This window comes from Augochlora pura, chromosome 2 (genome assembly GCF_028453695.1).
Source record: "Augochlora pura isolate Apur16 chromosome 2, APUR_v2.2.1, whole genome shotgun sequence".
In the NCBI taxonomy this organism is placed as follows: Eukaryota; Metazoa; Arthropoda; class Insecta; order Hymenoptera; family Halictidae; genus Augochlora; species Augochlora pura.
The window spans coordinates 10,358,985-10,385,382 of record NC_135773.1 but is presented as its reverse complement, the minus strand read 5'-3'; the positions used below and the strand labels follow the sequence as shown (position 1 = coordinate 10,385,382).

At 30.8% G+C, this 26,398-nt stretch overlaps 6 protein-coding genes across 10 annotated transcripts; 5 read left to right on the top strand and 1 right to left on the bottom strand.

Annotated features, from left to right (window-relative positions):
* Window positions 1–97: 97 nt before the first annotated feature.
* Window positions 98–2,003, top strand: LOC144476805 (coiled-coil domain-containing protein 97-like). Of its 2 annotated transcripts, none has more exons than XM_078194046.1 (4): window positions 98–360; window positions 532–1,426; window positions 1,507–1,669; window positions 1,747–2,003. In XM_078194046.1, exons 1-4 carry the CDS (start codon window positions 345–347, stop codon window positions 1,810–1,812), a joined length of 1,140 nt encoding a protein of 379 aa, XP_078050172.1. In that variant the 5' UTR covers window positions 98–344; the 3' UTR covers window positions 1,813–2,003. The 2 variants fall into 2 exon arrangements, with proteins under 2 accessions (XP_078050172.1, XP_078050183.1); XM_078194057.1 differs by having other exon boundaries at window positions 99–410; window positions 1,747–2,002.
* Window positions 2,004–2,116: 113 nt separating this feature from the next.
* On the top strand, window positions 2,117–6,463 carry LOC144476788 (vacuolar protein sorting-associated protein 35-like). 3 transcript variants are annotated; one of them, XM_078194018.1, is made up of 12 exons: window positions 2,117–2,199; window positions 2,910–3,129; window positions 3,214–3,337; window positions 3,424–3,619; window positions 3,680–3,874; window positions 3,945–4,028; window positions 4,105–4,341; window positions 4,548–4,696; window positions 4,776–5,262; window positions 5,342–5,761; window positions 5,825–5,968; window positions 6,041–6,463. In XM_078194018.1, exons 1-12 carry the CDS (start codon window positions 2,197–2,199, stop codon window positions 6,218–6,220), a joined length of 2,439 nt encoding a protein of 812 aa, XP_078050144.1. In that variant the 5' UTR covers window positions 2,117–2,196; the 3' UTR covers window positions 6,221–6,463. The 3 variants fall into 3 exon arrangements, with proteins under 3 accessions (XP_078050144.1, XP_078050151.1, XP_078050159.1); XM_078194025.1 differs by having other exon boundaries at window positions 2,124–2,199; window positions 2,931–3,129; XM_078194033.1 differs by lacking the exon at window positions 2,117–2,199 and adding an exon at window positions 2,222–2,810.
* Window positions 6,464–8,042: 1,579 nt separating this feature from the next.
* Window positions 8,043–11,507, top strand: Mcm6 (minichromosome maintenance 6). The gene is made up of 11 exons (XM_078196035.1): window positions 8,043–8,195; window positions 8,307–8,450; window positions 8,585–8,849; window positions 8,921–9,123; window positions 9,199–9,400; window positions 9,478–10,008; window positions 10,079–10,384; window positions 10,458–10,791; window positions 10,955–11,074; window positions 11,157–11,296; window positions 11,370–11,507. Exons 1-11 carry the CDS (start codon window positions 8,104–8,106, stop codon window positions 11,481–11,483), a joined length of 2,451 nt encoding a protein of 816 aa, XP_078052161.1. The 5' UTR covers window positions 8,043–8,103; the 3' UTR covers window positions 11,484–11,507.
* A 3,590-nt stretch (window positions 11,508–15,097) lies between these two features.
* LOC144475523 (transmembrane protein 53) lies at window positions 15,098–19,098 on the top strand. 2 transcript variants are annotated; one of them, XM_078191507.1, is made up of 6 exons: window positions 15,098–15,448; window positions 15,519–15,921; window positions 16,403–16,610; window positions 16,698–16,850; window positions 17,273–17,398; window positions 17,631–19,098. In XM_078191507.1, the coding sequence occupies exons 2-6, from the start codon at window positions 15,707–15,709 to the stop codon at window positions 17,895–17,897; spliced, it is 969 nt and encodes a 322-aa protein (XP_078047633.1). In that variant the 5' UTR covers window positions 15,098–15,448; window positions 15,519–15,706; the 3' UTR covers window positions 17,898–19,098. The 2 variants fall into 2 exon arrangements, with proteins under 2 accessions (XP_078047633.1, XP_078047623.1); XM_078191497.1 differs by having other exon boundaries at window positions 15,098–15,921.
* A 121-nt stretch (window positions 19,099–19,219) lies between these two features.
* Window positions 19,220–21,405, bottom strand: Slx1 (structure-specific endonuclease subunit SLX1). The gene is made up of 3 exons (XM_078191522.1): window positions 20,613–21,405; window positions 20,492–20,543; window positions 19,220–20,413 (listed from the first exon to the last, which is right to left on the bottom strand). Exons 1-3 carry the CDS (start codon window positions 20,789–20,791, stop codon window positions 19,775–19,777), a joined length of 870 nt encoding a protein of 289 aa, XP_078047648.1. The 5' UTR covers window positions 20,792–21,405; the 3' UTR covers window positions 19,220–19,774.
* A 181-nt stretch (window positions 21,406–21,586) lies between these two features.
* Nipsnap (protein nipsnap) lies at window positions 21,587–23,444 on the top strand. The gene is made up of 6 exons (XM_078191534.1): window positions 21,587–21,708; window positions 21,840–22,009; window positions 22,135–22,308; window positions 22,489–22,654; window positions 22,730–22,997; window positions 23,094–23,444. The coding sequence occupies exons 2-6, from the start codon at window positions 21,927–21,929 to the stop codon at window positions 23,240–23,242; spliced, it is 840 nt and encodes a 279-aa protein (XP_078047660.1). The 5' UTR covers window positions 21,587–21,708; window positions 21,840–21,926; the 3' UTR covers window positions 23,243–23,444.
* The last annotated feature ends 2,954 nt before the right edge of the window (window positions 23,445–26,398 follow it).

The window sequence follows — 26,398 nt, the reverse complement described above, 5'->3', positions numbered from 1 at the left end:
ATCATTGCTGTATAAGTAATTTTGGTTTGATTGCGAGTGCAGCACTAGTACTGTTCAACAGTAAACTGTTAGCCAATAAAAGCAAGGTAATTTCTACTCCCTATTCTCCGCAACTGTCCGCAACTGAGCAAGCTGCGGCCTAAGAGATATGTAGGAGTTAAAGTATTATTACTTTACTATGTTTTAAATTATTCATAGACCTTTATATAAATACATTGATATTACGATTTATAATTAGTACAACAACCATTATATACTACAATACGAAAGTCTGTGAATTAGTATCATATCGAAATACATAAATTCTGCGTCAAGTTTCTAGTGACAGGTGACAGCCACTGCAGATGATGCATCTGATTAGTATGTAATCGGCATGATACATGTCACGTAAAGAAAACAATAATGATCACGTAATATTTGTAATATAAACTAAACTATCGATATATAATAAGAAAAGATAATTAATACGTCAATAACAACTATTGACTACATTGCTACTGTATATGTAAATTATTTTATTATTTTGGTTAGAAATGACTCAAAAGGAAGACACACAAGATTACGTTCCAGAGATACCATTATATGAAAAAGATAATAAAAAGTTAGAAGAGAATTTCTTAAATGAAGAAAATGAATGTACAGGTTTGGAAAAAGCGTTATTACATCATGTAGCTAACAGTAAAGCTATCTTCAAGAGCCAACAGAAGGATGATCCAGATTTAAATTTTGAAGAAAAGTTAACTATAGCTCGTAATTTATTAAAAAAAAGTTATTGTTTATTTTTATGCAAATTCGGTCATTACATGAAAAAAGAACATTTAAAGTACTTTGAAAAAAGTAAAGATGAAGACTATGAGGTTGCTTATCATATTAATAGATTACAAAGATATTTCAATAATTCAACAAGACATATAGATGTGAGGAACAGAAGGTATCAAGCTTTGAAAAGTTTAATAAACCAGGGAGAATACTTTAGCGAATCCGAGATGATGAAACGAAATCCATTGTTATATGAACATTTAGTTGGTCGATATATGACCGAAAAGCAAAAGAAAAGAAGGGACAATATTGATACTAAAAACATTACTTTTGTAAATCTCTTAATGGAAAATATTGAAAGAGATGCATTAAAAAAGAAACAAAAATTACAAGAGGAAGAAGAGCAAAATGCAATAGAAGAAACTGAATCGGATGAAGAAGAGGATGAAACTCCTGTTTTAAAACAATCTAGTAACGATGAATTGAAAACTCTAGGATGGGGTGCAATACCTACAATAAATTTGATAAAACATCAGACAGAAGCAAAGTCACTAAACACAAACTTGTGTAATATCTCGAAAACAGAGAAAGAGATACTAAAGCAAGAATTTGTGAGTAATATGTATCTCAGCTTTTTGGAAGGAAAAGATTCTGATTTTGATTATAGGTATTTGTAAAATCTTTTTCTCATCTTTTTGTGTGCGTTAACTCCCGAGAACATTTTAATTATATATTCTCTTATTTCAGTGCTGTGGATGAAAATGAGGCATATGATAATATAGATCTAAGGACACAAGATGAGGAAGAGAAGTATTTTGATTCAGAATCACCTGAAACTGTAGGTCCAACAGAAAATACAAATGGAATTGAGTCTGAGGATGAATTGGATGTATATATGAAATCATTGAAGGTTAATTGATATTTTATAGTTTATGATCAGTCCACGTTAAAAGTTCTGATTCATAAAACAACTTATTTATTCAATAGGAGCCGGTCACTACAAGTACACACTCTTTGGATAATCTTATATATGACAATTACTCTAAAATGTAATTTTATACATATACAATAATATAGATATTATGTTTGTAAATAAAAACCCTTAAATCTTCTTTATTGAAAATAAAACATGTTATGAAATAAAAATCTTCTAAAAATGTATGAATTAATACCTCTATTGTAATTCAAGAGCTCTTTTTGCAAATAATATTTGTAAATTGTGTAAGAACGATATTTTATTAAATTAAATAAAAATGTACATACGAATAGGTAGTTTATCTCCTATGTGTGACAGCAATGCAATGACATGCATACATGTTTGATTTCTTTCTATATGTGATTCAGCTACATATATATAGATTGTCAGTGTTGGTTGTGTTACTTTCATAGGTGGGTGTTTCAGCTGCGGGAAACAGGTGTTAAATTTTTAGAAAAAAAATGGTAAGTATACATTTTATTTAAAGAAGCATGTAAAATCTTCGCTTGCTGAGTTAGCTTAATTGCCGACTAGATTTTATTAATAATGTATGGAAATGTTGTTGCGAAAGTTATCTAAATGTCATGAAGGTTAAATGTTGTAAAAATTATACATTGAAGAGTGGTAAATGTTTAAAGTCCGACTGATATTCTTTCTATCCTCTACCAAGAAAACTATAAAGAAGTAACTTTAACTACGCTTATTTAGAAGTATGAGTTTCTAAAAATCTATAACCTCTACTTTAGTAAAAGTTCATGTCAAACATAATCAAAACTTTTTGCTTTAAAATACAACATATTATTTTTAGTGCTGTGTTTATTGTAAATGTCTAGTGACGTGAAATGTGTTGTTTATATTAATATTTTACGGAATTTTTCTATAAATGATCATTTATTGGTAAACATGTAACTACAAAAGGTTCTTCCCAACTTTTTTTACTATATGATTATAAACCACAGAGATAGAATAAAGTATATTACAAGTTGGTTCAACTAGATTCAATAGTTTTAAATACATAGCAAATTATTTAAGAAAAGGAAGGACAATACTTTTTAAATAGACTCAAACTGGATATGTAAGTATACATTGAACTTAATCTGTTCCCTAATTGTAAATAGTGCATGCTTGCGTTATATAGCTTACCTAGCATGGTACTACCTGGAATTCCTGGTAGGTATCTTTGTTTTTCTCGCAGCCAATGACACCTGCCATAACTGGAGTGGAAGAGCAAGAGAAATTACTTGAGGATGCAATCGGAGTGGTTAAAGTGCAAGCCTTCCAGATGAAACATTGCTTGGATAAATCCAGGTTGATGGATGCATTAAAACATGCGTCTACAATGTTGGGGGAACTTAGGACTTCGCTTTTGAGTCCAAAGAGTTATTACGAATTGTGTATCCTTTATAACTCTTCGATATCACAAATACTCCTAAAAATTTTTGAATGAATACATTAATTTTCTTTATGTTTGATCATAGATATGACTATTACAGATGAATTGAGACATTTAGAACTTTACTTACTAGATGAATTCCAAAAAGGAAGAAAAGTTACAAATTTATATGAATTGGTACAATATGTTGGCAACATTGTGCCTAGGCTGTAAGTCTGATATATAAATTATGATAATAAAAAAGAAATAAATCATTTGTGACACATCTTTACTGATAATGTATTTAATATTCTAGGTATTTGCTTATCACAGTTGGATTAGTATATATCAAAACAACACCAGGTTTAAAAAGAGATTTATTAAGAGATTTAGTAGAAATGTGCAGGGGTGTTCAACATCCTTTAAGGGGACTTTTTTTAAGAAATTACCTGTTACAATGTACTCGTAATATTTTACCAGATGTTGCCGAAGGGGATGATGAGGATGGAAGTGTAGGTATTAAAAAGAAGAAAATGTTAAATGTATAATTTAAATTTATTGTTTTTCTTTAGGTTCGTGACAGTATAGATTTTGTCTTAATGAACTTCGCAGAAATGAATAAATTATGGGTGCGCATGCAACACCAAGGTCATAGTAGAGATAGAGAGAGAAGAGAAAGAGAGAGGGAAGAACTTAGAATTTTAGTTGGAACTAATCTTGTACGGCTCAGTCAGTTGGAATCAGTAACTCTAGATAAATATAAAAAAGTAATTTTTTAATTCGTTGTTATTATTTAAATATTTTAAAATGACTGAATAATAATAATACAATTTTTAGCTTGTTTTACCAGGAATACTGGAGCAAGTAGTAAGTTGCAGGGATGCAATTGCTCAAGAATATCTTATGGAATGCATAATTCAAGTAATTAATTTGGGAAACATACAAGATTATTGTATAATTACATTATCATAAATAATTTGGTTGCATTATTTTTTAGGTTTTTCCTGACGAGTTTCACTTACAAACATTAAATGCATTTTTAAAATCTTGTGCGGAATTGCAAAATGGTGTAAATGTAAAAAATATAATAATCTCTTTGATAGACCGTCTTGCAGTATTTAGTCAAAGATCAGATGGCGTGGGAGGACCAGGCAGTCCTAATCAAGCACCAGGTATACCACAAGATGTAAAGCTCTTTGATGTTTTTAGTGATCAAATTGCCACAATCATACAGGTTGGTACAGAAATACATTGAAACTGTTAAATATTTCTATTGTATAATACGTGATGATTTGATACTACACATGGTTGATATAAATGTGATTTAAATTATCAAGATATAAATTATCCTTACTTATCTAGTTTAAGTCTGAAGAATTCATTTTTCAGTCATTATTAACTCCCTTGTTACTTCTTGTTAATAAAATTAATTACTTTTAGACTAGACAAGATATGCCTCCAGAAGATGTGGTTTCTCTACAAGTAGCTCTCATCAATCTGGCACATAAGTGTTATCCTGACAGAGTAGATTATGTGGACAAGGTGTTGTTAACAACTGTTCAAATATTCCAGAAACAAAATGTAGATAAGTATGTATAAGAATGTAACAAGATCTATGCTCTATACTTATTGTTCATGAAACTTTTCATAAACTTGAATTACTTTTAGACTCGAGTATAACAGTGCCGTCTCAAGAGAACTAGTAAGATTAATGAAGATTCCAATAGATAACTATAAGAATATACTAACAGTTCTGAAACTTGAACATTTCGCTCCACTATTGGAGTATTTCGACTATGAGGGTAGAAAATTGTTAGGTATTTATATAATAACAAATATTTTGGAAAATGAAACATTGATACCGACCCAAGAACAAGTAGATGCCGTGCTTTCTATGGTATCTCCATTGGTACAAGATCAGCCGGATCAACCTAATATAGAGGAAGATCCAGAAGATTTTGCAGAAGAACAAGGTTTACTTGGTAGATTGATACATCATTTTAAGTCTGAGACAGCCGATCAACAGTACATGATATTGAGTGCTGCTAGGAAACATTTCAGTGTTGGTGGAAATAAGAGAATAAAGTATACTCTGCCACCAATTGTTTTCCAGACCTATCAGTTAGCTTTTACTTATAAAGCATTAAAGGATCAGGTTTGTATTTCATTAGTCTATACAATATTTGTTTTCAATCTTTCATTCTAATCGTTCAATCTATCGTTCACTTTTCTAGGATGAAATGTGGCAAAAGAAGTGCCAAAAAATATTTCAGTTTTGTCATACAACTATTACTGCATTAATGAAAGCAGAATTAGCTGAATTGCCATTAAGGTTGTTTCTTCAGGGTGCATTAGCAATAGGAGAAATTCGTTTTGATAATTTTGAAATGGTTGCTTATGAATTTATGAGTCAAGCATTTTCTATATATGAAGATGAAATAAGTGATTCTAAAGCTCAGCTGGCCGCAATTACATTAATCATTGCAACTTTTGAGCAGATGAGTTGTTTCAGTGAAGAAAATGCGGAACCAGTACGTAATCAATGCGCTTTATATGCGAGTAAGTTGTTAAGAAAACCAGATCAATGCAGAGGTGTTGCTACATGTTCCCACATATTCTGGTCTGGAAAATCATTGGCAACAGGAGGGAAAGAAGTAAGTGTTAATGAGTTTTTCAATCCTATTTATAATAGACAATTTATTTACAATTATTTCTAGATGCAAGATGGAAATAAAGTGCTGGACTGTTTAAAAAAAGGTATTAGAATAGTGAGTCATTGTATGGATACGTCGGTTCAAGTGCAGCTTTATGTTGAATTACTAAATCATTATATTTACTTCTACGAAAAAGGAAACACAATTGTAAGAGATGTTTCATCTTTAATAGATATAAAAATTGATAAATATAACATATTAAATGGTAACTATTTACAGGTAACCGTCCAAATTTTAAATCAAGTAATTACAAAAATTAGAGAAGAACTCCCTTTTTTAGAAGTTAATGAAGAAACAGAACAAATTCAAAAACATTTGGCCAACACATTAGAACATTTAAAAAACCGTATGGAATCTCCAGAAGCTGATGGTGTATCTTATCAAGGACTCTTCTTTTAACCAGAATTACAAATAACAATTTTGTATATAAAAAAATCATCCGATTATTTTATGGAATAATTAGAAATTTTAAACTTAAACGCTTATTAGGTATAAATTATTACCTTTAAAATCGCGTCCATTTTTCTGTAACAATGAAATTCTGAATAATGTATTGAATATCATTTGTTAAATCATAAAACATATGTATATTTGTTTTAATAAAAATTGTATGTATAGGATTTTGATAATTTATAATACACTATTGTCAAATAGATATCATACAAATATATCTGAATTCAATTAAACCTTTCTTTTAAAACAGTTAACTAATAGCTATTTTACAAAACAAATTCTTCTACTGATATGTACTGACTTGTTTGTAACACCAAATACTTCATGTATGTATTACGACAGAACGAGAAAAAGATGTTTAAATCGATATGTTTACGAATTACAATATTCACATACAACATTCTTTCATCCTGTCGCGTTAACATTCAGGGTAGTGCAATAATTATTAGTAAAATTATCTATAAACACATACATTCAAAATATGTCTTAATATACATTGAGCATTGTTTGCAAATTCGTTAGTAAATGTGTTCGATAATTCTACGAGGCGAGAAGTACAAGTCGAATATTGCGCCACGTGTTTAAGATAAAGACCAGACGTATAAATGCGCGAAAAAAGTGACACCGCAAGCATAGTAAAGGGAGATAAGCTACATTGGTCGTTGTGTAACTGGTTTTGCTTGTGGTTGCTGGTGTCATGCTCTCTTGTTCATTTGTCACTTCCTCTCTTTGTATTGTTGCGTGATCACGCAAACGTAGTTATGAATAGCGCCTCCAGTTATGCAAATCATAAACTTAGTTGATGCCGACAGGAGGGAAATTCGAATATAAATACAGATTTATATCGTATATTTATATAGAGACACAGTTTCGCCCAAGAGGAATAACGGAGAATATGTAAGGAGATAATGAGAGAGATCCCACGAAATTCTTCGTTGAGCCTTTTCTTTATTTAGTGAGATTAATCGAGTCACAGTACCAATCCGGATCTCTCAAGTACAGGACGTCGTAAATCTTTAGATAGGGACTTCTCGGAACTCTCTCTGACCTCTCTCTCTCACTCTGTCCTCGAGCCGAAATCTTCGCTCGCGGCATATCCCCACACCGTTCGTTTCGGCGGGCTTTTTACCCCTGCGCGTTTGACTCCCGCTCTCTCCCATCCGCATGCGCACTGTCGAACTATCAATCTGCAACCGGAAGGCAGGCCACCCGACGAATCAGCATCCTGCTAGAGGACCCCAATTTTCCTATTTTACATGGGAGGAGAAACCAAAGGGAACGCAGGAAGAAAACTCGATTCCTTGGGAAAATACGGACAGACTTTATTTTGAAGGCTTGGAGAAAACATCGTTATCCAGGAAATAAAGTTTTAAAGACGATTTTTGTGTAACAAAGCTACGCAACAGTATAAAACTGTGAAGGCAGCACTGCGTAGCTTTGGAGCGTTAAGCAGTTTGAAGTAGTAAGAAAGACAGTCTGTACCATACCTCAAATTTCTTAGCTCTTTACCCCTGGTATGGCGCAGTATAGTTCTATGCACTTTTCTTACTTCCTAAATAAACCACCATTTTACTCCACGTCCAATCCGCAGTGGATCCTATCTTAGCAATGAATTGTTAGCCAATCAGTGCAAACGAAATTTCTATACTGAATCTCTTTAATGAATCATCTGTGGTCTGGAGGTGTTCAGAGATAGGCCTGTACATATCAACATGAGAATACGACTGAAGCTAATTCCCGCCAAATTCTTCCCATCTGATTATATGAAAGCCGATATTGAATGAAGTGAAATTTTGTACAAACAAATTGAAACTATTAATAATTAAAGAATGGATGCTGGTGATGCAAATGCTGCCCGTAAACGGGTGCCTGATGAAGTTGGAATTAAATGTCAAAAGTTATTTCAAGATTTTCTTGAAGAGTAAGATTTAAATTCGTTAAAACATACTGCTGAATAACAATGATTATATTGTATTTCACAAAAAGTTATTGTACAACTTATTTATAATCTATAATACATTGTTTTAATCAGATTTAAAGAAGATGGAGTTGTAAAATATCTCGAACCAGCAAAAGAGCTTATAAGTCCAGAACATTGTACATTAGAGGTAACTTTTGATGATGTAGATGAATATAATCAAGTACTTTCAACAACTATAGTGGAAGAGTATTATAGGTAAGGAACTATTATAATCTTTCATTTATTAATATTTTATTTACTATATTATTATTGTTAGTAATCTAATTACATTTATATTTCTAATTAATAGACTTATTCATATTACATGCTATGATATATAATTTTTGCAGAGTTTATCCATATTTGTGTCAAGCAGTGTACAATTTTGTCAGAGATGTAACAGAATTAAGAAAAGAGAAAGAATGTTATGTAAGTTTTGTGGAGGTACCGACCAGACAAAAATTGAGGGAGTTAAATGCATCAAAATTAGGAACATTGATACGTATATCTGGTCAAGTAATACGAACACATCCTGTCCATCCAGAATTAGTACTTGGTACATTTGTTTGTATGGATTGCAATGCAGTTATCAAAAATGTAGAACAACAATTCAAGGTATAGGTATCATCAGCTTTATTTAAATATTTCTATTGTCACATTGCTATAATACAAATAACATTTTACAGTTTACAAATCCAACAATTTGCCACAATCCAGTTTGCAGTAACAGGCGACGTTTTATACTAGATGTGGACAATTCTACATTTGTAGATTTTCAGAAGATCAGAGTACAGGAAACTCAAGCAGAGTTACCTAAGGGTTGCATTCCACGCTCACTTGAAATAATTTTAAGATCTGAAACAGTAGAAACAATACAGGCTGGAGATAGGTATTTAATTAAAAACAAATTGTTTATTTAAAATTTTCTCAGAACTGAAATGATTTCTTTTTAATATTTTTCAAGGTATGACTTTACAGGCACTATGATAGTTGTGCCAGATGTGGGAGTTCTTTCCCTCCCAGGTATGAAAGCAGATAATAGTTCAAGACGCCAAAAGCCTGCTGAGCAAGGAGAAGGTGTAACAGGCTTGAAAGCACTTGGGACTAGAGAATTGACATATAAAACTGCGTTTCTGGCCTGCAGTGTTACACCTACAAGCTTCAGGGTATAGAATAAGACTTTTATAAGTGTATAATAACAAATATCTGTAAACACTTCTTCATATATAGTATTATTACATAGTTTGGCGGAACAGAGACAAACATGGAAGAAATATCACAAGAAATGATGAAGAAACGAATGACCGAAGCGGAATGGAATCGTATATATGAAATGAGTCGCGATAAAAATCTTTATCAGAATCTGGTTAATAGTTTATTTTCTTCTATACACGGTAACGATGAAGTGAAAAAGGGGATCACTTTAATGCTTTTTGGCGGAGTTGCCAAAACAACATTAGAAGGCACTGCATTGCGAGGGGATGTAAATTGTTGTATTGTTGGTGACCCTAGTACAGCAAAATCTCAATTCTTGAAAAGTGTTGCAGAAATTACTCCTAGAGCAATTTACACTTCAGGGAAAGCATCTACAGCAGCTGGTTTAACTGCTGCTGTAGTAAGAGACGAAGAATCTCCTGACTTTGTTATAGAAGCAGGTGCTTTGATGCTTGCAGATCAAGGTATTTGTTGTATAGATGAATTTGATAAAATGGATCCTAAAGATCAGGTAGCTATACACGAAGCTATGGAGCAGCAAACAATTTCAATAGCCAAGGTTTGAATCATATACTAAATCTTGCTTCATTTTTGTATTAAATATTATTGTTACAGATTTATACTTTCAGGCTGGTGTGAGAGCAACTCTAAATGCTCGAACATCAATATTAGCAGCAGCTAATCCTGTTGGTGGACGGTATGATCGAAAAAAATCTTTACAACAAAATGTTCAATTAACGGCTCCTATCATGTCTAGATTTGATTTATTCTTTATAATTGTTGATGAATGCAATGAAGTTGTAGACAACGCGATAGCAAAAAGAATAATAGATTTGCATTGTGATAATTGGCAAGATTTCGAGACTGTATACTCGCAATCAGAGATTGTGAGATATATTAATTTTGCTAAACATTTCAAACCCATATTAAACCAGGTATTTTTCTATACTTTTAAATATAAACCGATTATTATTATAAAATTTATGTTAATTAGTTTAAATTTTATAGGAAGCTGCAGACTTCTTAATTGATAGTTACACAACACTTAGACAAAAAACTGGAAGTGGTTCTGGAAAATGGAGAGTTACTGTCCGACAGTTAGAGAGCCTTATTAGATTATCAGAAGCTATGGCCAAATTAGAATGCTCAGATGAAGTTACTGTAAGACACGTTAGAGAAGCAAAACGTTTACTAAGCAAAAGTATTGTTACTGTTGAACAACCAGACATAGATTTAGAAGATGCTGAAGATGAAAATCTGGATGTCAGTATGGATGCTCCACCACTTATGGCTGCTCTAAATGCAATAGATAATACTGATGATAATGCGACTGATACACAACGTAATTTATTTCAAATTATTTATATTTTACTTAAATTTAACATTTTCTTTTTTATCATACGCTGTCGAGTACTTTAATTATTATATGCAATAACAAGGTAGCTTGAATTTACTTTATATATCATCAAGGTTACTTTTTTTAATGTTATATGTATTGCATTTAGAACCACAAGAAGTACACAAGAAAAAATTAACAATGTCTTTCGAAGAGTATAAGAGCTTATCCAACATGTTAATATTGTATATGAGAAACGAAGAAACTCGAGCTGAAACATCCCCTACAGGTATATTATTCTAAACATTAAACAACTATTAGTTGTTGAGTTTTCCTTGATCTTATGAATTAAAAAATATCCTTTCTTGTAGACGAAAACAAAGGTGGATTAAGAAAAACAGAATTGGTAGCTTGGTACCTTGATCAAATACAAGATCAAATAGATTCAGAAGAAGAATTATTAGAAAGGAAAAACTTCATTGAAAAAATTATCGATAGACTAACGTATCATGTATGTATTAAAGATTTTATTAAAAGTAATTTAAATTGTACTGAATTTAAATTGTTTAAATCTTTTGTTGTAGGATCAAATTATAATACCTCTGCATACAACTGGACTTAGACGAAAAGATAAGGATGAAGAAGATGAAGATGATCCTTTGCTTGTTGTACATCCTAATTACATTATTGATGTTTAATTTACAAGTTTTAAAAATGGTTAATGAAGGCAGAATGGAAATTTCTATACTATTTTACTCAGAAGACAATCAATCATTTTTAAGTAGCAATCTGTAATTATATTTATCAAATTACATCATCAGTGAAATTAAAACGGTTTAATTTTAAATAAAATGTTTTTACAATGGAACCTGACAAATTTTTGCTGTGGAAAAGTGGAGAATATGTTATCATTATATTTGTACTTTTTTAAATAAATGTTGTAAACACATATGTAATTATACTGTCATGAGAAGTGAGTTTCAAATTAGAGTCTTACCCTGTATCCCATTTTTTTGCTTTACTAAAAATGAAAATAAAAGCTCTCTTGTGTAGTATTATTTATTACTACAATTTATATAAAAATTTTATACAGTATTTACAATAATAACTGTGCTAATATTTTTTATATATAATACCTATCTCACTGATCTGTAAGTAAAAAATGATGTTCCAAATTTAATGGTCATCTTTTGTGGGTCTTTTGATTCTAGAGACGCACTAAATAATAAACAATAACAGAACTAAATTATTTCGTCACTAATTAGCAACTAAACACATGGTTAATTGTAATAATGTTCATTTAACTTCGTACCAATTTTTCAAGTCTCTTGAAATTCCAATCCATCATATTCAGTTATCGCTCATAGCTTTAATTCCTCCACTTAGAATGTTTCATGCTGTAAACAAATAAATATGAACAATTACTACCAAAAGAATAACAGAACATTATACATACTTAAAAAATATAACTTATCTTTTTTGAAATTGGTGACTAACCCATTTTCTCGTATATCCTTTGATGTTTTATTTCAAGTCTCTTCTCTCAGAAAATAATCTTTCAAACTTTCCACTGTAAGTTTAATAAAACGTGGTGCCTGTTCTGCATATTTTGACAACGTTTCTAATGCATGTTGTATTTCTATTTTGCTGGTGTCTTCTTCATAATATTCAATTTGTGCTTTTTCTTCAAGTACAACTTCTTCCATATCATCTTCTTCTGCTTGTTCTTCTACCATGTCATCACTTTCATGCTTTTCAAATTTATGCAACAATCGTATATTATGACGGTTTTTGAATTTTGCTATCCAGCCTGCACTTGCTTTAAATGTTGAAGGTCCACCGAATTCCTCATTCAATTCTAACGCTTTATTATGTAATAGTAAGTCCGTGACTGGGTCTCCTAATGTTTTTTGTTCCAACCACCACACATATAAACGATTTTCTATATCCTCGAACGCAGGTTTCCGTAACTTCTTTCGTTTCCATACTTGCATTCCTTGTTCTGCGAGATGTTGCATTGACATTATATTACGTCGAATACGGCGTACAGTAGTAGGATGTATTTGATATTCGACAGCTAAATTTCTGACAGAAGCACCACATTCTAATTTTTCTGAAATTTCTATTTTCTGTCCTATTGTGAGTGCGGTTCTATTTCTAATACTAGCACTATTAGCCATTGTATTAGATTCGGACTCGTTATGATTCGTCATTTAGATTCTAGAGGACTTTTTTGTATTTGACAATAATTACGTACTTATGTTTCGTACCAGACACAGATCACCATTTACTAAACAAGTTGTAACATGCCCAATACATAGTGAGGTTATAAGGCACACAGAAACCTCAGAAGGCCTTTTGTATAGGCTCACGGCTCATATAGAGACAAAGTATGCTTGTGTGCAAACTTGTACACTCAAGAAATGTGTTTAAATGCAAAACGTATTTATGTTAGTAGAGCCAGTGTACATATGTACAATTGTACATTCTGTGGCTGGAGAAACATCATCTGAAAAGAATGCGGGCCTGATTGGTTGTTAGGCGTACTTTCGTTAAGCCATGTAATTATGAATAGGTGAAAGGGCATAGCCGATTAAGATGGTCAAAACTGCCCTTAGAAGTTTTTCAATGAGTCATACACCGTTCGATAGCTGACCAATAAAAACTCATCTGTGTAAAATTTTAACCTTGTAACTTGTTCGTGAGGGTAGTTACAGGGTAAATTAGATTTTGCGGTTTTCCGGCATTTTTCCATCTTTAGCGGCTTTCTAAAATTTTGAAAAAAATATGGCTTATTTTGGACATTAAGCCGTATGTTATAGAACTTTTTCAGATTTTTCAGTTGCAAGCTGTGATTATCAAAAATGAAAAACCCCCAAAAAATCGGAAAACTGAAGATTTCTCACTTTTATATTATATTCAAAACTTTTATATTAATTCCCTGATAAGGTACTATCAGATATAAGGTACTATGGTATTTATCTCAGATTTTTTGCCAACCTGCAACATTGTCAAAAAAGATGAAAACCCAATGTGTCGATGTTTTTTGCTGTCGGAATGAAACTACTACTTTTCTAGTTTACCGCGAGTGTGGATTAAGTAATTTTAAACGTTATTGCATCGAAACAAATAATTTTTTAACCCGGAAAATGCAAATTAAGCGAGCAAAAAAATTGTAACGAGCGCAATATATGCCGAAATGTTTCCGCTCATTACAACTCAATCGGTTAGCGCGATGGTTAGAGCGTACGATTTCGGTGCTGCTGGGCTCGGGTTCAAATCCCGTTGGAGGTTAAGTTTTTTTTTCGCAAAACACATTTTATTTTTCCAATACTATATCACATGGTTTATTTAAATGACTTTACAAATATGTTTTTAATGTTTTAAAAGTCTGTAAGTAGGAAAATTTAAATTTTCAATTTGTCAACGGAATTATTTTCAAATTGCAACTCCCACACTAACGGAGAAATATATTCATAGACCCTCTTCATAAATTCCTGTATACCTTGACAAAATTGTGGCATAAAATAATAAGTCAAAGGCATTGATTTAATCAAGAGAATCTGCTGCGTCGATATTATGGAAAGAACAGATAACAGCATCGCAAAGTATAATTAATTAACATAATAATAGAGACAAAATATAATAGTTGAGCAAACTTTAAAGAGCAATTAGCATTATATTATGCGATGCTATCGTTTGTTTTTAAATTTGCCTCAGGTGCACGCGCGCGTTTATATTCAAACGGTCTTTCTTTGAGCTAGAACCTTTAGAAACTTCGAAACATGTATGCAATGAAGATGATACACCAAAATGATTTTTCAAAATTATTTGTACTTCAAAAGTTTTTCTATGCTTTGAATTTTATTAGTTACTTGTTATAACTTACCAACTTTGTACAAAGTTACTTGGTACGGCTTCGCTACCATTGTTCAAAACGTAATTCGCATTCGAAAAAAAATGTTATTTCCACGCTTCCTTATTGCGATATGCGAAATCAACACTAAATATAATTATTTACCACATTGCGATTTAAATATGGCTGTGTTTTACAATATTCCAACAAATTTTATTAACCTCTTAAAATTAATAGCATAAAATTATATTAATTATTGATGTAGGAATTTGTATTGTTACTTTAAACATGTTAATCTTGGATCTTTTATCGTGAAATTCCTAGAAAAAGTATTGTAATTAATTTTTTTATCAGATATGAATTATATATTGTAAATAATTTGAATACATGAATATTCGTAATATTTTTAGTGGTGGTAAAATACGAAATTAAGTTTACAAAAAGAAGTCGCATTGAATCTAATCCATTACGCAAGACTCATTACGCCAGCAGAAAATATAAAATGCACAGAATATAGCGAGTTCGATTATTCTACCTCGCACGCGCGGAGTGTAAAAGTGCAATATGTAAATGATCGTCTATTTTAGTTCCTCACAAAATAAACCTCCGTCGACTCTACCTAGAACTGCTATCCGTATGGTGCTATTATATTTCAAAAGTTCAGTTCTTATTTAAAAATATATCACTTTATACGCGTAATTGTACAATAATCATTTATGTGGTTAAGACGTGATAACACGATAGAACCATTCCTGGGTTGATTGAATCAGGAAGAACGGTGGTTTTTTGGAGGAAGAAATATCTGTGGTAAATGAAAATACTGTCCTTGTCCGTGACATGACCTAACTTTGATACCCGATGTGTTGGTATCGATCAGAGAACCCGGTATTCCAACGACGACGACGCAAGCTCAACTCGAAAACCGAGGATCCGTCGAGGTAGAGGGGCAGTTGTTATCCACCCTCGTGTTACCGTTCGATTCTCTGCTGCCGTTAGCCCTCTCTCTTTCTTCCTCGCCCTCTTTCTCTCGCATCCTCGCGGGAAGGAGGACGAGAAGCGGAAAAGATGAGCGATCAAGAGGATCTCGGTTGTTACATCATGTTCCCATCGTTTCCATCATCCCCAAAAGATCCAACGTTGAGTACGAGTAGTCAGGATCAGCAGGACAAGTACGTATTTGTCTACAAAGAGGACAAGCTTCCGGTAGTTGTGCTGCTAGGATGGGCCGGCTGTCAGGACAGATATCTGGCTAAATACAGCGCGATCTACAAGGAGAAGAGGTACTGAAACCTTTCTAAATAAAATATTTCGACGCAGGAAAATTTTTCTTCCTCGAGTTTCTATATAGAGATCGCATGCCCATTCAATAAATTCATACGGTAAATGCGGTACCACTGAATTTACAATTTCGCGACAATTGCTATTTCGTGCGCAGAAGATGAGGAGGAAGGATAGATACACTGACTGGTCCTTTGCTAAGATCGAAGAAATTAGATGTCCCATGTTTCTTATGACCAAAATGTATCAGCATATTCAACAAGTCGAAATAAATGTAGCGTATACATGAACGAACTGCACATTGAAATTCGTCTTGTAAAGAAATCAAATAAATAATGAATCTTAATAAAGTTGCATAATCCTTTGGTATATATAGTATTGGTGTGAGAAATCAAATCTTGCGTAATCTATTCATTGTTATTTTGCTCTAATTTATTTGTAATTATTCTTCGAAATTGGTCACAAGTATTGTTTTGTCTTTAGCTGCATCACTTTGCGGTATACGGCGCCGGTAGAATGTCTATTTTGGCGAAGAGACAAAATGCCTGATATTGGAAAACGATTGATCCAAGTGATCAAGGATAATAGTCTGGATCAGCATCCGATATTTTTCCACGTCTTTAGTAATGGTGGCGCGTTCCTTTATCAACACGTAAGCCTTGCAATGCAGCAGGACAATACGCCACTGATGGTGAGGAAATGTACTTTCCCCCTAAATTTTTCAAACATTTCCGCTTGCCATTGTTTGTTCAAATCAGTCAATTATTTGACTTTGTAGGTTAAGGGGGTAATATTTGACAGCGCACCAGGTGAAAGAAGATTAACTGCACTATTCAAAGCGATCAGCGCAATCATAGGAGGATCTCAACTTACAAACATACCAATGTCCTTCTTCATTACAATCTTCCTATCCATACTTTGGTTAATTGAGGTATACGCATTAACTCTATCTATCTTAGATAATAGTCTTAGACATCGCCAATTGTACACTTTACGGTATTATAAATACGGTATTCGTAAACTAATGGGTTTGTTGAATAATGTTTCAAAAATGAAATGGCGGACAAATATATCGAAGAAAATATTTCTCTAAGCAATAAAACTCTCAAAAGTTCTTCGAATTGCGGTTCTTCGAATAAAAGCTTTAACGACCGAATGGTTTCTCCAATTTATAAGTAAAAAGATACGAATACTAAAAAATAATAGAGCATAAGATTGTTGATACAACAAAAGTACCGTTGTTTAACTTTGGAGATGTGAAAATTACTATGATCAAGAAATCTAATAATGTTACACGTCTCTAAGTGGTTTTCGATAATAGAAGAATATTAACAATATAAATCACTTGTTTAGATAGTTGCACATATGTTCGGACGTGGTTATCCGGTACAAACCAACCCAATCGCCTTAGCGGAGGAAACTTATTCTTGGCCGCAATTGTTTCTTTATTCGAATACTGACACTTTGATCCCAGCATCGGTAAGAATTCTTTAGAACCTTCTCGATCTACAAGCTAATTATTCGTTGCAATAATAAATAATCATGCTAACACGATGTAGTATATTTGGAGAGATGAATGCAGTATTGTTTCCAATACTTTTGTTTTAACAGAACGTTAATTGCTTTGAAGCAATTAACAGAAGCTTCCGCAAGTTGCCAAGAACGGTAGAAACTAACCAATTTAATCGACTTCTTATGTTTTCATTTCAAGGATGTCGAGAAGTTTGCCAGCCGGCGAGCAGAACGTGGTGTGCGGGTACAACTGGTGCTTTTTATGAATTCCCCGCACGTGAAGCATTACGCCATGTATCCTGACGTTTATGTAAACACGGTTTACAACTTTATGCACGAATGTCTCACATCATCAAACTTCGAAAGTTTAGAGTCGTCACAAGAAGAAAATAGTTTACAGAAATATGACGCTATGCCGGGCTTCACAAAAAGGGTTGTGTTACCTCACCAAGCTACAAACAGCTGAATTAGAAAGATCCATATTAAATTAACCACATGGTCAATAAAAGTGTCGCATTTCGTACGCCCGTAAGAAAACGAACAAATTGAAAGGCTGAAAGGATCGACGGATAAATTATTTAAAGTCCTCTTTCTCAAGCCAGCAAATCTGAAATCTTAAAACGAGTATTCTTTTCAGCGTTGAGTCTTGTTTATATCCGTCCTATTTTATATTTTATTTGCTTCGCGTTGCAACTGCGCCTTAGATGTCTTTAAATATATAAGAAACAGAAAATAAATTTTTATTATGATAATTATACATCTGTACGTTCAATCGACCTATTACTGCAGTTTTGCTTACCAACGGATAATGGTTATAATTTAAATTATAATAATTGCGTATGAAAATCACAGTGATATATTATGTTGAATTTTTCGAACTCAATATCGATCGATTGTAACAAGACTCAATACTGATTCTTTGTGAAATAGAAGAACTTAAATTTTGTATACATCAAGAGTTGCAGTTAACATCTCTCTTTACTTCAATTATCTCGTTCTGCTTGTTCCATTTCTGCTTTTTACTTCATCTCTATCTTCCATTTTCTCTACTCGCAAAATTCTACACGTCGATGTGCCTGAAATCGACGCGATCGCGTTCTTCTTGGATCTAATATGGAGATTAAACGCGCGCGTGATCGATTTTTAAATATTACAATATAAAGATACATATATCTATATATGCATTTGCGAGTCTTATTGTTTGGGAATGAAACGTTCAACGTTATATCGCAATGTCCTGGATCTGACCATTCGGAATTCTCTAATCTTATATAGCGACCTACCAAACACGCTAGTCGCATCTAACAGTGAAGTGTTACAAACATGAAAAATAGGAGGGAGCGAAAGAAAAATTTAGATTTAGAAACCTAGACGCTTGAGAATGTGATCGCAATGCGCGCGAGAAAATCATAATAAGTTTCGAAATCTTGAGACTTTGAGATTTGAGCTAATCGAGTATTGGCGCACAAGCCCGCACAAAAAGAATCAAGCTGGTCTTGACTTAGTTTTCGATTTCATTATATGGTGTAATTACGTATTGGCGAAACTGAAGAATTTTTTTGTATTCCTCTCTACTAAATAATGTTACGTTTACGTATATATCCATACGCAAATATAAATATGTATATATAAATATATTTTGATCTGTCGATTAGATACAAATAAAGACTGATAAATATACGCAGCTTATTGTTTATTTATAAATTATTTGCATTGATAATGGGACATCGATTAGATTATGATTTTACAAAGATTTTCAAAAAAATATTCTGATAAAAATGTAATTAAATATTTCAGCATCATCTTTTTGTTTCTTAATTTAATTCTGGAATAAATCTGATAATGTTTAACATTTGTATAGTATGTATGTATGCATACAATGATATATCAATTACATTATATGATTTACATACATTTACATTATTTGCAAACAATATATTATCTCTATCTAATATATATTTCTCCAAAAATTTAAAATGTTGGAATGTCTCTTTTATAATTTATGTACTTACTTGAATATTTTGTAGAATATTTATTATTGCATTAAAATTTTCTTTAAAACTGACTAAGAAATATGAAATTTTTATGTAAGATATAAAAGTTTTCAGTACAAAATCTGACATACATAATTTGTTCTTCTACATGTAGTGACAAAAAATACTGCATAAACTCAGAATATAATACAAGTATATATACTGAGTAAAAAAAACTTTTCACCCACTGTATATCCAAATTTTATGTAACACGTTATCAGTTCATTACATTAGTAATCACTAATGTTAATATAATCTTCCAGTTTCATAATTACTTTATGTAGTAAAAAAAAAATATAATTTGCGTCTTTTATATCATTGAATTTCTAGATTGATGATGATGATCATCATCATCATCATCATCATCATCAGCAGCAGCAGCAGCAGCAGCAGCATCATCATCATTATCATCATCATCGGATGTCAATTCCTTCAAGTTCCCATAACAACCAATTTTTTTCCTAATTAAATCACCCCATAAAACATTAGTATGGCAAGTTGGACAAATCCCATCTACTGGTAGAAGCATGCCATCCTTGCAAAACAAATTTGCTAAACAAACTAAGTGTGCTACTAATAGACAACTGGGTTTTACACAGTGAACTGATTCTTTTTGTGTTACCAATAAACCACATGCAGAACAAAATGTAGTACAGTCATCGAAATCTAAACTTTCTGAACCATTATTGACTGCATTTTGTATTTTTTGAGAAATCATTTTCCCACAACATATAGGCATATGCATTGGAGCTGTGATAGAATTAGAATAGTTTTCATAAAACTCATAATCCAACCAACGAATTGTCAAAGGCAAGCTACACCAAGGACCAACTTTCAACATTTCTGATAAAATCATTAGACGAAACTCAAATACTTTTTGTTGTGTTCGTTTTCGGGGTACATGTTTGAGTCGGCGGCTACTATGAGGATGCTGCCAAGCCCATTCAAACTAAAAATAAAGATTGATTAATTCTTACTTCTTATAATTGCCTTTTTATTAATTATATGTAAATGTTAATACACATACCCTAAGTGCAGCAGTACTATTTGGAAAACCATGAACAATCAATACCATTTTCCTAAAAGTATAGTATGAAATAATGTTATAAAATTATTTAATATTGAATAATTAATAGAAAAAATATTACCATGGTCCTCTATTATGTGTTTTCCAAGCACCACCAACATCTTTGCCACGATTGTGTTGTTTAAGTCTGCGACTAGGATTAACAGTATATCCTATATATGTCCTTCCTTTATATTTAGGATTCATACTATAGAGTAAATAAACTCCAAAAAAATGCTCTATTACTTCTACATCATCCATTTTAATAAATCAGTGATATATAAAGTATAAAATAATTTTTATAAGATTTATTGCTGTGTAATTAATACAAAATATTGCGCAAATTATTTCTTAAACATAATATTACATTTAATGTTATCTTTGTACTCTACATGCATAGTATATACATTAATAATTATCTATTAAATTTAAATTAAATGCAATTACGGTTGCTTATAACCTAACATTCTTTCTGAAATACAAATAGACCTAACCTTTTCTGAAATGGCAACCTTGACATCGGGTTAATCGTGAATCGTGAATCGTGAACATTGCAAAACAATTTTATTATCATGAATAGTGATGATATGTATAGATATTATGATATGTTATACTTTTAAAGAAATACAAATATTTGAATATAAAATATATTAATTAAATAAGACAAATAAAAGAAATATATTAATGTTTTCATGGTATAATAATTAAGTGATTAAGGAAATTCCAATTATGTATACGTATTTACTAATTTCAAAAGAACATATATACGTCTTGGACTATAAAATATCAGAAAATTTAATTTAGTTAGTCAGTACGATACTCATATACAGATAATTATACAATAATTAGTTTTATAATTATTATTAATCAACAAACAAATGAAAGTAAATAATATTACTATAAACACGTTTCCCATAATGTTAGTGAAAATTAATTTCGCTATATATCAGTGAAGATGGGAATACATACATATATAATGTATTTATACGTTTTTGCATTACAAAAAAAATTGTGTAGATTTGTTTGACTTATATTAAAAAACAAGATCACTTAGAAGGCAGTTCTCTTTTTCTGAACATTTATAAAATGGAACAAGTAAGAATGAGCTTATCAGAATACGCAGGCGTTGTGGCGTTAAACTTTGCATGCGCTATCAGTCTACAGTATTTTCCATGATCGTAAGTCTTACTGTATGTATGTATAGAAAGAAAAAGTCGCGAATAAAGATTATGAATAAGAGTAAATCAAGAACGTTAGTCGACAATTTCATCAAAAGTTTTGATCGAAGGCGCCGCGTATTTAATTACAGCGCTGACAAAATCGGACTCTGATCTCTATTGGACACAGTACAACAAAGATCATTACGGAAGGATCCTCATACTCATTGTCAGTAAGAATGGCTGCCGTTTTCAGAAGATTCAAAGCCGCGCAGATAGCAACAATAGGCAATTTAAAATTACCGTCGTTTATTAACAGCCGGTAGGCGAACACGATTCCAACAGCTTGGGGAACGCTTCTTTTTTCATATGTTTCGCGTATAAACCTACGTGACCCAGTCTAAGCGGCGGCGTTTTAGGGCAATAGCCACATCGTGTGTGTTGTAGATCTTTTGCAAGTTCACCGATTCTACAGAGTGACAGTAAATGGCAAGAATGGCGAAAAAAATCCGATCCAACCAAAGAGCCTCATTCACGGATGCTGTCGGATAAAGGAGTTATTTATGCTTTACATACGCACAACATGAGACCTGATTCCGTTGACAATTACTTGAGCAATTAGTAAGTGAATCTTTGTTTTAAATTGTAGTTAGTATAATTAAATAGAAAATACATCTATATGAAAAATTCTTACTGTTTTTGTTTTTTAAATTTGTTTAGAAACATTAGATTTTGTTTATATTAAAAAATTAAAATATGCAAAGAATTCTTGTATAATAGAAAAATTTTGTGGTATTACAGTGAAGAAACTGTTAAACTCCTAAATTCCAAATCCGATTTGCAACTGGAATTAGTTGGTTCATGGATTGTCACAGCTGGAGATATTGATCAAACTTTACATTTGTGGCGATACAATGGTGGTTACGATAGCGTTGACCATGCACAAACTGAGTTATCTAAGGATAAAGTAAAATATTATTGACAAATTTATTTCTGTCAATATGTACAAAATAAAATAGTAATAATTTGATATATTTTTTAGGCATATCAACAATTATTTAAAGAAGGTGGCAAATATGTTCGATCACGTTATTTGCAATATCTATTGGCATTTAGCTACTGGCCTATTCCGACAAAACGAGACGATTCAAACATATATGAAATACGTAGTTATAGGCTCAATGCTGGCGGGATGATAGAATGGGGAAATAACTGGGCAAAAGCCATTAATTTTAGACGTCATAACAATGAACCTTTTGGTGGATTTTTTTCACAAATTGGTCGATTGTATAATGTTCATCATATTTGGTGTAAGTGTAAATTTATAAGTGTATTTATATGTAAGTGTAAATTAATTTTTCACAATGCCTTAAAATAGTTGTGAAATTTAATTAAAATGATTTTAGGCTACAAAAGTCTTCATGCACGAATGGAAACTCGCGAAAGTGCATGGAGATCTCCAGGATGGGATAGATGTGTTGCTCATACAGTACCAATAATAAGAGAAACACATTCCCGTATTTTAAGTCCCACTAGTTTTTCACCAACCAAATAAAAATGTTATCTCATGAATTTAAATGCTTTTGTATATTTTAACTGATTCTTTATCTTTATATTATAACATTCTACAGGCATTTGTTACAATGTATATTACATTTATTACTGTGTAAATTATGTGCTCAGTATGAGAGATTGTAATATTTTGTTGTATTACAACTATTAAAATATATTTTAATAAAATTTTAATTTCTTTGTTACTGTAGTGCTTTATGTATAATCATTCAGGTTACAAATATACTTGTATGCGAGTAAAAGGAAGAAATATTGAAGAGTTGAATAGCTTTCTAATCGAAATATATAATAATGAAAACAATCAGGCTTAAGTGAAAAAATTATGAAGCATACATCTTTCTCTTTATTATATAATCAATACCTCAAATTTGATTGATCTCAGTTATCAGATTTATACCTTAATTTAGTTTTTGCAATGTATTTTGTATTTTCTTTTATTTAACATACTAGATTAGATTTACTAGGGAAGATAATTTATAATAATTACAGAAATTAATATAAGTTGTTATTTATATTTTGTTTCATTTCAAAATCAATATTTTTACAAAGATAATATCTATCGTTTAAATTTTATAAATATATTTATATAATAAAATAATAATTATTATCATTATAATAAAGAGTTGTAGTATCATAGATTATTGTTTTGTATTATAGAAAAGCGTTTTACGTGAGCACATTATTGTTATTTCAGTTTTGTAATAACTCGTAGAGTCTGTTACTGATATTTAATTAGTATTGCTAAGTTTCGGAATTAAATATACCTATCTTAATGCTAATGAAATACATATTTTTTATCTACACATATAAATTGGAGTTATTAAATTGAAGGACAACTTTTACATGATCTACAATGCTCATTTTATTAGAAATTATTGCATTAATGTACATATATGCAATGCACATAGTACACGCATTTTGATTATCATAGAATTGAAAGCATTATTTTTTTGACATACATATGGAATAGTAACTGTGATTGATGTAGCACTAACTTCATATCAATGAGTTTTTGAAAATTGAATAAGTAAAACAATTAAAACAAAATTTCACTACATCAAAATTTTTTTTAATCACAGGAAAGATAACATATTACTGGAGGAGTTACTACATGCTTGGCAGTATTAAAACTACACATTACCTTCAGTATACATAAACAAATATTAAAAGTATTTTTTTTATAATTTATAAGATGTAAATAGATATACTTTGGCAATCATACCACTTTGAACATCAAAATAAAATTCAGTAGTAATATATAAATGTTGACATTGAATTACTCTATGTCAATTGACTATAATATATATATATATATATATAAATATATAAAACTTACAAATAAATACCAGTATAAAACTAGTACATTTGAAAACATATGTAATATAAATGTAATGCCTTGAAAATAATAAATAGGAAAAACTTGTAATTTTATTACTGTTGTACTATATACTAAGAAACAGTAATCTATTCTACGTTCTTATACAAATTATAAATTTTCTTTGTTGCAATAAGGACATTTTCTTTTTTATATTTATACAATAGTTTATAGCTTTGTAACTATTGTACTTAAATTATAAATATAACAAATTTCAATATTTGAAATTGTTTCTGAATTTATTGAGATTTGCTATATTTATATATGCGTTTTTATAACGTTTAAAATCACACTATAAATTCTAAAACATTTTATATAATATAATCATTTGACACAGAGCAACAAAATTTTTAATTGTTTGATTTTAAGCAAGGGATTAATTGTTACAATTCATAATTCGTTATCTTTGTTGTTTCATTTCATTTTATACCTATGTGGAATATTTTCTACCAAATGAAGTATAAACAAAATACTATTAATTGAAAAAATTTAATTATATCGGTAATGACATCAAATTATCACAAAATATATGCGAGTGTACAATTTGATTTGCAAAACTGTTATAAATTAAAACTATTAAAAATTAGTATTTATATATGATATCAAATGATACTGTAAATACACCATACACATATACATACACATTCATTAAATATAAGATAAAATAACTGGACTTAAGACAATACTAAAAAAAACATAATGCCTTATGAAGTGGATAGTAAACATTCTGTTATATTCTACTAGTACCTAATTTTATAAAAAAATTTTGAAATTACAATATGATCTTTACATACAGATTAATTTTTGTATTCACTTAAATCTTGTGCAGCTACTGCCACAAAATGTTCATAAATCTCCATCAACATATGTATATGCTCTGAAATGTTTTTCTATTTTCTAGCACTTCATAAAAGTTACCTCTTGGATAATGAAACATTTATAAAACATTTTTAAGTTTTTCACTAAAACACACAATATCAATTGTTGTGAACATTTCCAATTTGTATAGATAAAATTAATTATTTATTAACACATTCAATGTAAGATAGTGTATTCACAAGCATATTTGGTACTCAATAAAAATAATGTCTTTATATTATTAACTAAAATGTATAAAACGTGAATAAATACAGTATTTTAATTTACTGAATGTAAATGTATTACTAGAGAAACTATATTGTCAAAATTGTAAAATCACACATATGAAATATGTTGATCAAATTTTCATAAGTTATCAATTAATAATAGATAACTGATATGCCATGCCTATTTTTAATTGGCTAGCTTATATATTATATTTAAAACTCGAAGTGTTAACTCAATAGTCAGAGCTTTGGAAAACTCAGTACATTTAATTGCACTAAATACTAGTTATCGCAATCAATATTCCATATCAAAATATTATGCATATTGAATGAATATTTACAAAATGCCAGCAACAATAAAATATAATATATTAAATTAATACTTAAATAATTTGTTTTGATGATCACACAGATGTATGTAGTGAAATATTGCAACTTATGTTTTTTTACTTTGTTTCTGATACATACATACATATACATACAATCAGCTTATAGAGAAATCGTGCTACATTGACCAAGTATATAAAATTCAACAATTTTGTTGACTTTTATCTAACAATATTAAAGGAAATACTAAACTCATTAGTTATGTTATGCATTTATTTTAACTTCTGCTGTAATTCAGCATAATAATTATGAAAATTAATTTATGATATAATATTTTAATCCATATTAAAAA

What these genes read in the sequence shown, in the direction of transcription:
- LOC144476805 (XM_078194046.1), top strand. An exon ending in GATTCTGATTTTGATTATAG is followed by an intron (nt 1,427 to 1,506) that starts GTATTTGTAAAA and finishes CTCTTATTTCAG; the next exon opens with TGCTGTGGATGAAAATGAGG. An exon ending in TATATATGAAATCATTGAAG is followed by an intron (nt 1,670 to 1,746) that starts GTTAATTGATAT and finishes TTTATTCAATAG; the next exon opens with GAGCCGGTCACTACAAGTAC.
- Nipsnap (XM_078191534.1), top strand. Translation starts at nt 21,927, where the DNA reads ATGGCTGCCGTTTTCAGAAGATTCAAAGCCGCGCAGATAGCAACAATA. An exon ending in CTGAGTTATCTAAGGATAAA is followed by an intron (nt 22,655 to 22,729) that starts GTAAAATATTAT and finishes TATATTTTTTAG; the next exon opens with GCATATCAACAATTATTTAA. An exon ending in TAATGTTCATCATATTTGGT is followed by an intron (nt 22,998 to 23,093) that starts GTAAGTGTAAAT and finishes AAATGATTTTAG; the next exon opens with GCTACAAAAGTCTTCATGCA.
- Mcm6 (XM_078196035.1), top strand. Translation starts at nt 8,104, where the DNA reads ATGGATGCTGGTGATGCAAATGCTGCCCGTAAACGGGTGCCTGATGAA. An exon ending in ATAGTGGAAGAGTATTATAG is followed by an intron (nt 8,451 to 8,584) that starts GTAAGGAACTAT and finishes TAATTTTTGCAG; the next exon opens with AGTTTATCCATATTTGTGTC. An exon ending in AGCTGAAACATCCCCTACAG is followed by an intron (nt 11,075 to 11,156) that starts GTATATTATTCT and finishes CCTTTCTTGTAG; the next exon opens with ACGAAAACAAAGGTGGATTA.
- Slx1 (XM_078191522.1), bottom strand. Translation starts at nt 20,791, where the DNA reads ATGGATGATGTAGAAGTAATAGAGCATTTTTTTGGAGTTTATTTACTC. An exon ending in ACACATAATAGAGGACCATG is followed by an intron (nt 20,544 to 20,612) that starts GTAATATTTTTT and finishes CTATACTTTTAG; the next exon opens with GAAAATGGTATTGATTGTTC. An exon ending in ATAGTACTGCTGCACTTAGG is followed by an intron (nt 20,414 to 20,491) that starts GTATGTGTATTA and finishes CTTTATTTTTAG; the next exon opens with TTTGAATGGGCTTGGCAGCA.
- LOC144475523 (XM_078191507.1), top strand. Translation starts at nt 15,707, where the DNA reads ATGAGCGATCAAGAGGATCTCGGTTGTTACATCATGTTCCCATCGTTT. An exon ending in CCATACTTTGGTTAATTGAG is followed by an intron (nt 16,851 to 17,272) that starts GTATACGCATTA and finishes TCACTTGTTTAG; the next exon opens with ATAGTTGCACATATGTTCGG. An exon ending in ACACTTTGATCCCAGCATCG is followed by an intron (nt 17,399 to 17,630) that starts GTAAGAATTCTT and finishes TTTCATTTCAAG; the next exon opens with GATGTCGAGAAGTTTGCCAG.
- LOC144476788 (XM_078194018.1), top strand. An exon ending in AAAGAGTTATTACGAATTGT is followed by an intron (nt 3,130 to 3,213) that starts GTATCCTTTATA and finishes GTTTGATCATAG; the next exon opens with ATATGACTATTACAGATGAA. An exon ending in GGGATGATGAGGATGGAAGT is followed by an intron (nt 3,620 to 3,679) that starts GTAGGTATTAAA and finishes GTTTTTCTTTAG; the next exon opens with GTTCGTGACAGTATAGATTT.